General features: G+C 30.9%; 1 protein-coding gene across 6 annotated transcripts; it reads right to left on the bottom strand.

Annotated features, from left to right (window-relative positions):
- Positions 1-9964: 9964 nt before the first annotated feature.
- On the bottom strand, positions 9965-13466 carry LOC121116482 (uncharacterized). Of its 6 annotated transcripts, none has more exons than XM_040710735.2 (3): positions 13274-13466; positions 10987-11401; positions 9965-10802 (listed from the first exon to the last, which is right to left on the bottom strand). In XM_040710735.2, exons 2-3 carry the CDS (start codon positions 11355-11357, stop codon positions 10727-10729), a joined length of 447 nt encoding a protein of 148 aa, XP_040566669.1. In that variant the 5' UTR covers positions 11358-11401; positions 13274-13466; the 3' UTR covers positions 9965-10726. The 6 variants fall into 6 exon arrangements, with proteins under 6 accessions (XP_040566669.1, XP_040566672.1, XP_040566671.1 ...); XM_040710738.2 differs by lacking the exon at positions 10987-11401 and adding an exon at positions 11450-11841 and having other exon boundaries at positions 13274-13455; XM_040710737.2 differs by lacking the exon at positions 13274-13466 and adding an exon at positions 12705-13037.
- Positions 13467-14077: the final 611 nt, after the last annotated feature.

Below are 14077 nucleotides of genomic sequence, written 5' to 3' on the forward strand. Positions count from 1 at the left end.
TTGTAAAGGGGATCGAGTGTATTATTCTTGGATTGATTGTTTCTTCTTCCATGTTAAGTTTCTTCCAGTGTTTTGCCACCAACAAGCTTGGTTGTGATTTTATTTTTATTTCGGTCATTCTTTTTTTTTTGTTTTCGCGTCCACTTCTTGGTTTATCATCAGCGTTTCCAGTATTTCGAATATTATTAACGTTATATTTAACAGAAATGAGACTGATTGAAGGTCTCAAAATCTGATAAATTTGAGGGAATATTTGCCAGTAAGACGAAGACACTCTACTACTTTTCTTGGGTTGATGCATGATTAGAGGTTAAGAGGGATTTTTTAACAATTTTCCTCTAAAAACATGTAAGACATTGTAAATCGTATTCATCGAGGATCCAGTCTGCTCCCCGATGGCCTGTTCGGACAATTCCACCGGGAGGAGAGCTGCTATCTCAATCCTTTTCTCGTAGTATGCGCTCATGGTGGCGACTAGGACAATATTTTTCTTGCCAATCTACAGCTGATTATATGTTCTACTACATTGCTCATAGGAAAATTGTAAAAAAAAAAGATGAATCTCAACATCTCAAAATTTGCATAATAGAGGTTGGCGAATAATAACGGTTGTCCCGGTATTATACAGGGGCAATATTATTATAGTCATACATGTAAATCCCGTGTGTTTTTAGCTGGCCCATTAATTTGTAATTGGTAGTATAAAGAACGAACTTTATTTTCCTTAGCAGTTATCATTATTATTCAATACCTGAGTAGTGAACATCCTTTCATAAATAGATTCAATTATATTCAAAACCTATTTGAACATTCGTGTGCTCATAAAAAAGACTCTGAGGATTTGTTGCGGGGATTTAATTGCAAGTCCTTGTTGGTCACAAAGTAGAATTGGGGATTGAAATCGAATTAATACAAGGTAATGTCATTATTTATATCCTTTTTTCCTTCCTTTTGTGTAACAGCTGATCTAATGAAACGTCATATGTATTGTTCTTTCTTTCCTCCAAAATATTCTTCAAATTGTTACGGTTACCATGTTGATTTTCGGTTTCTTTTTTTTACATGCCCATTCCACACTGGATTTTCACCTTTGATTATAATGCTCACCCGTACCGAAGGGGTCTAAACCATTTAATACTAGCAACCTCTAAGCGATGGCTCAATCTTGCCCGCTACAAATAGGTTAGAAAAGCTGAGAAATTAGTACAATCACATAACATAAGTCCATAAGGCCATATGTCATATTTTTATGAAAAAAAGTATTTAGTAGATTTAAAAACTCAGGCCTGTGAAATTTATAAGTCACAGTTTTAATGAAATTATGTAATTCTAAGATCAAGCCTACCACAGACCTCTTGCTTTGGATATGAGTATACATTCGACTATTTGAATCTTATAAATGGTTCTTTTCTTCACTAAAATATGACAATGACCTTATTAAATTATGTTATGTCATTGTAGTAGTTTATCAGTTCTTCTATCCCATATCTAGCGGGCGTGCTTGAGCCTTCGATTACAGGTTCTAGTATAATATTTCTAAACATGAAGAAGAAATAAGATTGAATTTGATCATTGTCAATATAATTTCTTACTCCCTCCATGGCCCGAGCAATACCGGTAACCCTTTACTAGGTGTTTATTATGTCAAGTAAAAAGTTATCAGCGTTTTTTGCTAGATGTCTTTAGTAAGCTATATCTATATTACGAAAAAAAAGAAGCTTAAAGGTAAGTTCATTTGCAGTTTTATGTTTGGTGAAGCCAGTTGCATGTTACAGCCTTCCCAAATGGAAGTAAAAAAGAGAAAAATCGATATATTCTTCAGTATCACTACGACCAAGGAGAAAAGGTGGAGCAGGGGGTTCATGGACCTAATAATGTATCGAATGCAACAGCAAAGCGGTGGTTCCAATGATTCCGTTCTGGTAATATAGACGTCGAAGATGAGGCATGATCTAGTAGGACAATCATAGAAAATGTCAATAAAATTTTGGAAATCGTTAAGTTGGACCATTATATTCATTTTATTGTCAAAATAAAGCGAAAAACGCTCAATGCTTTTTACTTCCCCTATTATATATGAAATTTTATTAAATAAAAGAGTTTAAGAATTTATTTTAATACTTTAATCTCAAAAGAAAATTAAGTTACCCTAAAAAAACTACTCTGAGGTTGTATATTCAGAAAATGTGTCAATGTTTCGGGTTAGATGACATCACCACAGTTAAAAACACCTGAAACTTATGGAACACTAATAGGTGATTATTTCACACAAAATTCTGAAGCACAAAACTAAAAAAACTTGTTAAAAATGGAAACTAGTGCGTGTGCTCATGAAGGTTTGCTCGGGAGGTTTAATTCAAAGTTATAGTTGGATACCGTGTAGAATTGACAATCGATATCGAGATAGTTTCTGGATATAAGTCTTTGCTATATATGGAGTGGGATTATTTATTTCCTTCTCCTGATTAATATCGTCATTAATAGTCTCTTCTCCAGTATTTTTTTTATAAACTCTTTGCTGAAAAAAAAAAAAATTAGGATTTAAACATTTCGAACAAAAGTAATTTCAATTTTAAACTATATATAAACAGGCTTTGTACTAAACCATGGCTTTTAGATATATTAATGTGATGAAAACATTGTAGAAGAGTTTAAGACGTATTACACATGATTATGAAAATACTTAATAAACTTATAAATAAATATCTAAAAGTTTTATTGCTCGATCTAAAGTTTTGAATAAATAAATATGTAATAATACTAATATGAGCCTGCCCATTCCACAGACGCAAGGGAAGGAGGGGGAGACGAATTTGGACACAAAATGGTGGTGAAGTGTAGTACATATTTTTGCCTGTCAAATGATTAAAAAAAATCAAATGAATAATGTTATTTATAATTTATATTAGTTTATTTAAATCGAATGTAAAAGTACCTCATTTATTCCAGAAGAATGATTAAAACACCCAAAAACCCGAATATATTTATCAGTAAACCCCAAGTTAAAAAATTTGCGTGGTGGCCTCCTGGGTCTATTAAAACAAAGTTGAATTTCTTCAAAATTATTTCTCAACGGGTATTGTGTACGGGGATACTCCAACAGATTCGCCTGCTTTGAAGATGACCCAACAAATTTCTACTCACACGTGAACCACTTTAAAATTGAAAATGCAAAGATACAGATCGCTAAAGTTCGGTAAATCAAATAATCCGAAACAGTAAACATTAAATAATCAACAGATTTCTATGTAGCAATCCTCTCAATAAGTAGCTAAATCAAGTTTGTTATTAATAAACTTTTTGATTGTTTTGTTGATTTTTTTTCTTAATCACAAATAAAAAGTTTATTATAATAACCTTTGTAAATTAAACCCTGTTCAACCCCATGTCAATAAACTAACCTTCTCCTAAATTGCCTAAAGTGAAGATCTCTTAATATATACACCAAGTATGTACAAAACAACTTTAAAATTACATTACCTCCAAATAAATTAGTATTCTCTTAATATTCAATGCTTAATAAGAATTATCATAAGTATTCATTTGAATTGTAGCAATCCAAGACAAATTAACAGGCTAGTTAAATCTCCCATCATATTATTAAGTAAAAAATTATTGAATAAATTGAATTCTGATAAGTGTTCCTACAAGACAAATTAACTGGCTAATACAATCTTCCCTTCATTTCTTATTTTAATAGTAGAAAGAGCTAAAGATTTAAATTAAGTATCGAAACGAACACGAAAACAATAAACAGGTGAAAGATGTATTGGTCGGATTTTTTTATCTACTAAGGGCATTAATTAGCTATTATTTCTATAATAGAAACTATTGCTGTAATCAAGGATATATTTGTGTATTAATAAAAACAGTTAAATTTGAATTACAAGTGTAGAAAGGATAATACTGAATATATTCTAATTTTAGTATTAATAAATAACTATGAACTATAGTTTAGTTATTTTAGTAATAAATTATGTGAGGTGATAAGATGAATATATGAGAGTCTTCCGAGAATGGTAGGCTTTGACAGCTCTCCAACTTGTCCTTCAAGGGAGGACAAAATCAACAAATTAGATATGGCTTATCGAAATATAAAATTAAATATGAATATTAAATATGGTCTTTAGACCATATCAAGAGTAATTTTAGAGAATAACTCTGGTAGTTAATTGACCCCTATAAGTAATGTATGGTTTTGTTTCCCACTGTCGTATGATACCTACTGGAAAATTAGTCTACATGGTCTCCATGTTTTGGAGTAGTTCAATTCTAAAATTCACCAGGAGGTCCTTGAGGAGGATGAATTGCGTTTTTCTTTTCTCAGACAAGCCTTGAAAATACAAGCCTCCTTCTTTAAATCTTTCATGCAATAATTTGTTGGGGTCTCTCCAGAGGAGGAAAAATTGATAGAAATTTATGAGGTCCCAAATCGGAATTTGGGACAGCTCAATACTAGTCTGCAAAGGGACTGCTCGTTTATTTAGACAGAAAAGAAGGCAAATGGACTCCGGACTACATGTGACAGATATTGATGGAACCTTCAAGACGAAGCTACAGAAGAGACTGTTATTGAATGCGGACTATATTATAATGTTTAGAATAAACCTCAGATGTAGGATTTATATTCCATATAAATGAAAAGAAATCAAGTTTATAAATTATCCTTGTTATGCGTTTCTTCTTTTCAAGTTTTTTGCTGTAAAACTTTTATTTGCTCTTTTGTTTTAGATTCATTGATGGGAAGATCCTCACTTCAAACATGGATCGCCATCGGAGAGGATATTCTCATGAAGATGTACAACTATTCATTCTGCAATGATAATATAAAATGATTGATTAATGTATCGACAATTGGCAATTTTAATTTAATTTCTTGAGTGGTTAGCTACTAATGGTTTGTTCTTTTAGTTTTATTAACTGACATATCTTGTTCATGACTACTTAATATATTTATTAGTAATATGAATTTATATTAAAACATTTACAGTCGTATATATCGCAAGCTTCGGGTATAAGAGCGTATTTAAGGTCAATTCCCCCTTTATTAAGATCAAATTGTTAAGCACACATTGTCCACAACATAACTAAACATTTTATTGTCTAGCTTGGTAACCAAGACACATAAGTTTAAGCTAGATTGCTTGGGAGCTGAGGCCCGTAATAACACAACATCCTGATAGATTTATATGAAGTTCCGATTTAATTAAATTAATACCCGGTCTCCTTATTTTTTTTAATAATTTTAGTAATATAATTAACTAAATATATAACTTTTTGAAATACTAAAATATGATACAATACATATAATATATTATCTATTGATAAACAAAAACAAGTCTTACCGTTTTCAGTATAAATAAATCCATCGGAAAAGCGACATCTAGCGAAAAATATGAAACATACTGACCATACTATTTTCTCAGGCTAACGATCGCGTTTCGTTACTTGGTTTAAAGCTTTAGATAGAGGTAGAAGAAAACAAAAATTGTTGCTAGGCAGCAAAAAACGGAGGAGCAAGATTCCACGGACGCATGGGGTTGGGACGCGTTTGGACACAAAATGGTGGAGGTCATATAATTTAAAAATTCCAATTCATAATGTTATTCATAACTTATGTTTGTCTATTTGAATCTAATATTAAAGTGTCCATTTATTCCAGAACAATAATTCAAAACCCAAGAACGATTTTTTTTTTGGGGTAGCCTCATGGGTTTGATAAAAAAAGGTTTTGTCCGTCAGAACTACTCTTAAACAGGTATTGAGTAGGGCAACACTCTCACAGTTACGTATGCTTTGTAGACAACCCAACAAATTGCAAAGATTCCACATAATCAGTAAAAGTAAACAATCAACAGATAGCTACGTAGCAATCCTCTCAGTATGTAGCTAAACCAAATGTATGATTAATAATTTTTTTGTTGATGTTTTTTCTTAATCACAAAAAAAAAGTTTATTATACTCACCTTTGTCAATTTGTAAATTAAACCCTGTTCAACCCCATGTCAATAAACTAACCTATTCCTAACTTGTCTAAAGTGAAGATCTTTTAATACATACACCAAGTACAAAACAACTTTAAAATTACATTACCTCCAAATAAATTAGTGTCCTGCTTAATATTCAATGCTTAATTAGAATTATCGTAAGTATTCACTTGAATTGCAGCAATCGAATTAACTGGTTAATGCAATCTCCGCTTGACTTCATATTTTTAATAATAGATAGAGCAAGAAAAACAAAACTGTTGGTAGGCAGCAAAAACGGAGGAGGAAGATAGCTATGATTTATATATATATAAGATATTTATTAATGTTAAAGAGATATGGAGATGTTGTAGTCAGGGCTGGTGCTGGGATTTTTCTTTAAAGGGGTGGGGAAATATTTTTTCCCGACTCTAATATGAGATTATTTAAATAAATAAAAAAAGATATCACATTTTTCTTTTTTCTCAAAAATAATTAAGGTTCCTTTTTAATTAATAATTTTCGTTTATTTTTTAATCACTAAAATCATAAAATAATGCAACTCCCTGAATGATAATATTATTTAATATAATGTATAGGTGTATGTTACTCATATAGAGGCCTCTCTGAAAATTATTCTCAGCATGCACCATTTTTTTTAAAACAACAATCAACATACTGTCTTACAACCCTGAAAGTAATAATTTTATTTATTTTGCTCATGCCCCCTAGTCCTTCAAGTAAAAAAAGCAAGCATAAAAATTGTATTTTATAATGGCATCAAATTTCTGAGCTATTCCACTACCACTGTATTCAACAAAAATCCTGTGGACGTCCAATCCCTTTTTATGGATTATGTGAGTTGGAAAAACTTTTTATCATACAAAAAATGGAAATTATCATTATGTATATAGCAGTAGAAAAAAATGGTATGTCAGACGGAATACAACAAAATCATCCCCCCCCCCTCCCAAAAATAAGTATATTATCAACGCCCCCGCGGACGCTCAGGTGTTTGCATGGAAATATTGTTTTTAACGATACTTTTGTTTTATATTCTAAGTCGACCCTGTATAGATATACATAGGTATATTAACGACATAGAGGGGGATTCAAATATTTTTCCCCTGTTGAAGGAGAGGCAAGTTATTGCGTTAAATTTCAAGATTGAAATAGTATTTGCTATTATTTTTCTGATTTTCTAAATTATTTTATTTTTTGAAATTTCAACTCTAATATGACAAATTTCATGAAGCTGACATTAACCATCTATGGGATATTGTATCCCCAAAAATCATACTATGTTACAAAAGTAAGTAAAATAACTTAGTGGGTGTCAAATAAATTTAGGAAATATCGGCATTACTGAAATCAGATGTAAGGCCTCCATCAGATAACGTTAATGATTACCTTCAAATCTATATAAATATATATTTAAATAATATATTATATACTTAAATAATATGTGGGGTATATGGATTCCATTAAGTTTCTTAGTTATGTACACCATGTGAACAAATATACAATAATATAATATATTTAAAAAAGAGTATTCATCAATTGGTTATATGTATTGTACAACGCAACCTTTCATATTAAAAACAAAACAAAATCAGTAGAATGTTGACAATTATTCCCATTTATGGAATGATTCTTAAATTATTGCTATGGATTGCTCTCAACTTAACATAAGCTCATTCTAATTCAACCAATCAACGTTCGGAACACAGATAAGAAGAAGAAAAGAATAAGAAACATTGACAACTGACCGTTCGGTCTCATGTGGAAGAATTTAAGAAACAAACTTTACGTAATACATATATTTATATAAGTATGTATATACACTAACCAATTACCTTAAAGCAAATTTAAGTTAATGGCTTATTTGAGGTCATTTCTACTTTCTATAAAGGTCACGCTTTTACATGCATAAAATAGGAGTACATTTAGTGAATATAACTTATTATTATGTCAGATAGTATTTCAAAGAAAGTTTTAAATATAACATATGTTGAGATGAAGTTGTAACAAAAAATGAGACGAATTATGTTAGATGAAGGACTTACAGTACATGGAATGAGGATAATGCAATATTTGAACAATTCACGGATGGTCACTGCATTAGTGGTCTAATTTAAAACTTTTTTTTAATACAAATTAAAAAGATTTAATTGAATATTATGTGGGACATTATAAAGTTCCAATGCCCTTTGTAACTTGTACACATCATAAACAATGAATAAAATATCCAGTCAATAAGAGAATAATAGGCAGTAGGGATGAATGAATGGAAGTATATGCACTCAAGGCCTGTTTTAAGTGGACATGTGGGTCTCTTGTGCTTGGTTACAAGCTCTGTAAAGAGTAGATATTCCTAAAATTGAAAGAAATAGTCATAAAAAAGCAACCATTGAAATTATTTTCTTTAAAACAAATAACAATTTTTGGAATTAAATTGTGATTGAAAAAAAAAAAAAAAAAATAGCCCCATATATGTATCTTTGCCTAGGATCGATGGGTTCATATGTACCTACGTAGGTATATTTTGTTTTTAAAAGGAAGAAAGTTGTATATTGGGCCTCACTTCATTGAATCATGTTTGAATATATTTAATACATACCACAGTGGATTACCTCAATCATGAGGCAAGAGAAAGAAATAATAAATACATGGAATGTCGAAATAACTTTCTTTTGCATTAGGATATCAGGGTACACATGTAGTATACATAATATGTGGTCCGTTTATTACATATATACATATTCCTAGTTATTCATGTAATTTCCTATTTATTCTTGTATTTATTTGATACCTCCAGGATACTTACATATGTAAACATGTATGTACACTGACATTGGCGATAATAACATACATACTTATCATTTCAAACAAGATATCAAGGTTTAACGAATTTTTACCTTTTTTATTACATATTACTTTTTTTTTCTTCAGTTCCTCAGGTACTGCGGCGGTGGTCAAGAAAATTTTAACTCCAAGGTCGACCATGCCTCTGAGGTAGGACAAACATATTATTATTTTTATTATACATATCCTTCATCCGTTGTCTTTTTTTTTTATGAACTTGAGAGTGAGCGCCTCTAGGTTCCCCTCTCAGAACTGCATTTATTTTTGTAGTCACGCCGAGTAGCTTGCTGGCTTTAAGGACAAAAAGTGAAATGGTATATCCTCTATCTATCTCTCTTTCTTAATTCAAAATCCGTATATATTATGAAGTGTGTACCTTCCAATGAAACCGGAATTGGAAAGTGTTCTTCATCATTAAATTAGAAGCACGGAAAGGAGGAAGGTATACAAACAAATATACAGTGTATTTTACTCTCAGCTGTCGATGTTTCTACTTCTTTTTCTCTAATGAAAGTTATGGACAACGTTGATGGCTTGAATTCTCTTGTTAGCTTAGCTGTGAACCTTGCCCAACGTCTAATGACTAATAGTAATTCCATAGTTGAAAAATAAAACCACATTGAGATGAGCATTAATTTTATATAAAAGTATATTTTGGTTACAGCAAAATATGAATGCTATTATTCATTAGTCCTCTCTATTTAGAAAATTCGAAAATATCAGCTAGCAAGGAGCACTATAGTTTAAAGTGATCTCTGTCAGCAGATGTCATAAAGTAACTATACCGTATGTGACAATATTTCAGGATTTAGACTCTCCCCAATTCAGCCAATATTAGCATCCCTACAAATTACTTACAATTCATTTTAGGACTTTTTTCTGTTGTAGTTTTTAAGGAAAGGTTGCGAGAAACATTAAAGGTGTTGTAGAATAAAGTTAAAGAATATTTTGTTTTATATTTCATAAATACAAAATGATCGAGAAATTGAAAGGATGGTTTCTTTACAACAACAGTTGAATAACCATTTCGTACTACTAAGGAAAGAAACCAAAAATAACGCTACTCCGCGGTGGTTTTTGGTCGTGTGTGTGTGTTTTTTTTTCAAGAAAAGTATTAATAAAACAATAAGGAAGAGGATTGATGGATTTTTTTATATTTTTTTTTTAAACCCAAGACTTTATAAAAAATAAAGAATCTCGTACAATTTGAAACATTTCTTTTTTTAAACAAAAATCTAGTAGGAATACAATAAGTTTTGGTGTGATTTGTTTATTTCTTATAATATGTAAGAGAGGGGGGGGGGCAGGATAATAAAAAAAGTAATAAAAAAATAATAATTACCTTTGGCACACCTATAGATTATTATTTTTTTATTAATTTCCTATAACATACTAATAAAAATATTTAAGATTTCGGTCAAAAAAAATAAACTTAAGGAACATATTTTTTTTAATTTCTAATATAAAATTAAAAAAAGGTATTTTTTGATTCTTTACAAAAAATAATTGAGATATTTTTTTTTTCAATTTTTTTTTTATAATATATAAAAAATAGAAAAAAATACAAAAAAAATGTGAATCACAGATATATTTGTGGTCAATAAAAAAAAAGATAATATTTTTTTGTTATTTTTTTCGTTATTTTTAAAGGATTGCTTTTTCATGAATGAAAAAAAAAAGTTATAATATATGTGATGTACATATATTATGAAGAGCTTACATAAAATTTGTATTACAAATTTATATAATGGAGATAATAAGAATTAAATAGAAATCGAAGGAATTTCATACCAAGAACTCCGATTCCATATTTCATTCTTTTGTAAAAAAAAAAAATCTGTATGTTTTGAGGTTAAATGATGAAAAAAAATTTGATGCTACAAAACATATATCAGTTATTCTTCCTCTTCCTCATATTTTTGATGTGCCTTGGCCAGACTATCCAGAAGAGGACCAGCAAGATTTGCGGATCTGTATTGATAAAAAAAAGAAAGAATTAGAATTAATAAGTAGTTTTTTCGTTTTAATTTATATGATCTATGTCTTGTAGAGTTTTTTTGTGTCAATAGGTAGTGAAAAAGATAAATGACATAGATGAACAGATGGAAAGAAGAGAATTAGTGTGTAAAATTATGAATGTGTGTACATATAAGACCTTGTATATCTGTGTCTGTTATATCTTTTTGCTGCTTGTCGATTTTTGATATTGGACAATCCTTCACGAGCATGAAAAAATAACCTTGAGACAGGATTGAGGTCATCTGATCTATTCGCAATGGCACCAAATATCGCAAAGTCCAAGAAAATTATGATAAGAAGAATGGGAGCAAGGACAATGACATTGAACCAGATGTTGCTATTACTGTTGAGTGTGACGGAGCTAGTTCGAGGAGAGACCAAGTCTGTTGGTTCTCCATGCTCAGCTCCTGCCACCCCAGAAGGAACGAGGGAAGAGAGAAGGAAAGAGATGGTGAAGAGAGTGAGAAGGGTTCTTCCTCTTGATGCTGAAGTCGTTCTTGATGTCATTGTTTTTGTATGTATGTAAAGGTTTTTGTCAGAGCTTGAGTTGTCTTTTGATAGAGGGCAGAAAATGGAAGAGAAAAAGAAAAGAAAATTACCTTTTGGAATAAGTGTTGTATCCGGAAGCAGAAGGTTGTTCATATCCAGATGAACTGTAGCCTGAGGGCTCGTATCCGTAACCCGAAGCATCTTCCTCACCACCAAAGAGTCCTCCAAGAGTCAATCCGAAAAGGGGAAGAATGAGAGCGCCCAATACCAATAAAAAGAGACCCAAAATTACGGCATTTTGAATGGATGTGGCGTTGAATGTAAGACTTGTGTCTCCGTTTGCAGCAACGCTAATGAATCCTAATCTGGGATCCCCTTCCTCTTCATCAGAAGCTTTCACGTAGGTAGAAGAAAGGAAGAAAGCCAAAACCACGGATCCAATAATCTTGTTCATTTTTTTAGGTTTTTAGTTTAGAAGTGTGAGTGAGACAAAAATTTGTGTCTTTAAAAAAAGAAGGTGAGTTAGGATTATTTGCAAAATTTAAAAAGACTGCAAGAATATATGAAATATGAAAATAAAAAACGAAACAAAACAAAACCCTGTGAACTCGATTATGGAACTTCTTCACCACAAAAATAAATAAACAATCAAAAATATGATTTTCTTTTGAAAAAAAAAAAAAACTAAAAATTAAGGGAAAAAAGCCTTTAGGATAAATGGTGTGCGTTTTATAAAAAAGAGAGATAACTTAGGGTAGATTTCTTCCTTGTGGGTAAAGAGAAATTTAATTGTTTCTTACGGAGTGAAAGTGGCTCCTTAAGAAAGAAGAAATATACTATAATATAATAGAGTGTAGTTTAATTAAGAAATGAAGTATGGTGTAATAATAGAGAGATTGCGAGAGATTGAAAATAAGAGAGTAAAAATGGAAAAGGAAAGTTTTGAATATGCTGAAAGGAATGAATGATACTGATGGGTTGTTGACGTAATGATTCACCTCCAACATCAGTAGTGAAATAAGCAGAAGTTAATATGCAAAGCAAAAAGATGAAGGAATTTGGTATTTTTATTGTCTTGGGAAGTGCAACCGGGTATTCTACGGATACGAGTCTGCTTTTATTCCGGTCTTTGATATATATTTAGAGTAATAATCATAATACAATAATAAAAACTACTCAATAATGAAATTGTTATTTGAATTGTTAGGTATAACTACAAGTAAATCAGGGAGTTTCTCCGTCATAGAAGGAGAACTGTGTCCCTTTTTAATAAATGATTCTAAATCTCACCTATACTCTATATTTGAAAATGTTAAATTAAAAAAATAACAAGTACAAAAAATAATGAATGTTTAATTGTAGTACCGTTATGTGAAGGATCCCCTAAAAATCACAAAATAGACTAAAAGGAATTTTCAAAAAAACCATCCTTATTTTTTTATTCTTCCTTTGCTTTTACTATAGATTTAAACGCACGCTAAGACGACCCTGACGCCAGAAAGAAGGAAAAAAACAGGTCAGGCAAAGAAATGCCAGTGACCTACATATGGTTGACTACTACATAAGTAAGCTGGAGGTACTATGTATAAATAAAGAAAGAAAACTATCCTCTCTTTTCTCCAACGCTTGCCCAAAAGTAAAAGTTTTTTCTTCAAAAATATTCAAAATTGACCTTGTTCATGAATTTTTTATTATTATTTTATTTATTTTTACTTTATTTGTAAGTTTAGTTGATATTTTGGTTAGATTTTCACTTTCACTTATGAGCCAAGCAAATAGTCCTTTTATTGGAAAAATAAAAATGAATATGTATGATTTTTTAGGTTGCGTCAGAATATTTTTTTTTTTTTTGCACAAAAACTATTTTATGATGATATTGGTGAAGAAGAAGAAGAACAACAACAACAAGTAGATGTAGAAGAAGATTCACATACCGAAACTTGAAGTTCACACGATTTTTCTGATTGGTGGAAGTTGTCCCAAGGATTGTTTCTTCACTTATATAAATGAAGAATATCAGTAAATTGATTGCAATGCTTTTTGAACGTAGAATGTAGATATCACTTTAAATCAACGGAGTTGCTCACAGGAGAAGAGACGATCACAATATAACCATCCCCAGAAAAGGATCTTAATTATTTATACCCTCTTTCACCAGTGCATTAACGTGCGGTGTGGAAAAAGTTGAATTTCGAAGGCAGGACGCGTTAAATTCTACATACATCTTTATAAATTGTATCTATATACTTACTTACATAAGTTTATATGTCGGTACTACAGTGGCTTTACTTAAGTATGTACAAAAGAGAGAGAGAAAAAAAAGCCTCAGATCCGGTCAAAAGCGACGTATTGTGAATGTTCTCATTCGAATAATGTCCTTCAAAAGTTCAGCAAACCCGAATTGTTGATGGTGTTGAAGTTCGTTTGCTCTTACGAAGTGAAAAAAGGAGTTCCTCCACCCTCTATATTTCCCCCTTCCTCTACTTCTCTTAGTGACTTGATTCCTTTGAAATAAAACAAGTCCATAATAAGAGCAACAACATAGGAGTACTTATTATATTTGATGAATCATGTTGCACGAAAGATTTATCCCTGCAATTCTGTACTGCATGATAAAGCATGAATCCACATAATCATCTTTTATACATGCATACTAAGATATATACATATACTAATATACCTAGATATTATACTTAAAATGTTTTATTTCTTTTCTTCATAATATTATAATATAGGTA

Source organism: Lepeophtheirus salmonis, chromosome 4, assembly GCF_016086655.4.
Source record: "Lepeophtheirus salmonis chromosome 4, UVic_Lsal_1.4, whole genome shotgun sequence".
Classification (NCBI taxonomy): domain Eukaryota; kingdom Metazoa; phylum Arthropoda; class Copepoda; order Siphonostomatoida; family Caligidae; genus Lepeophtheirus; species Lepeophtheirus salmonis.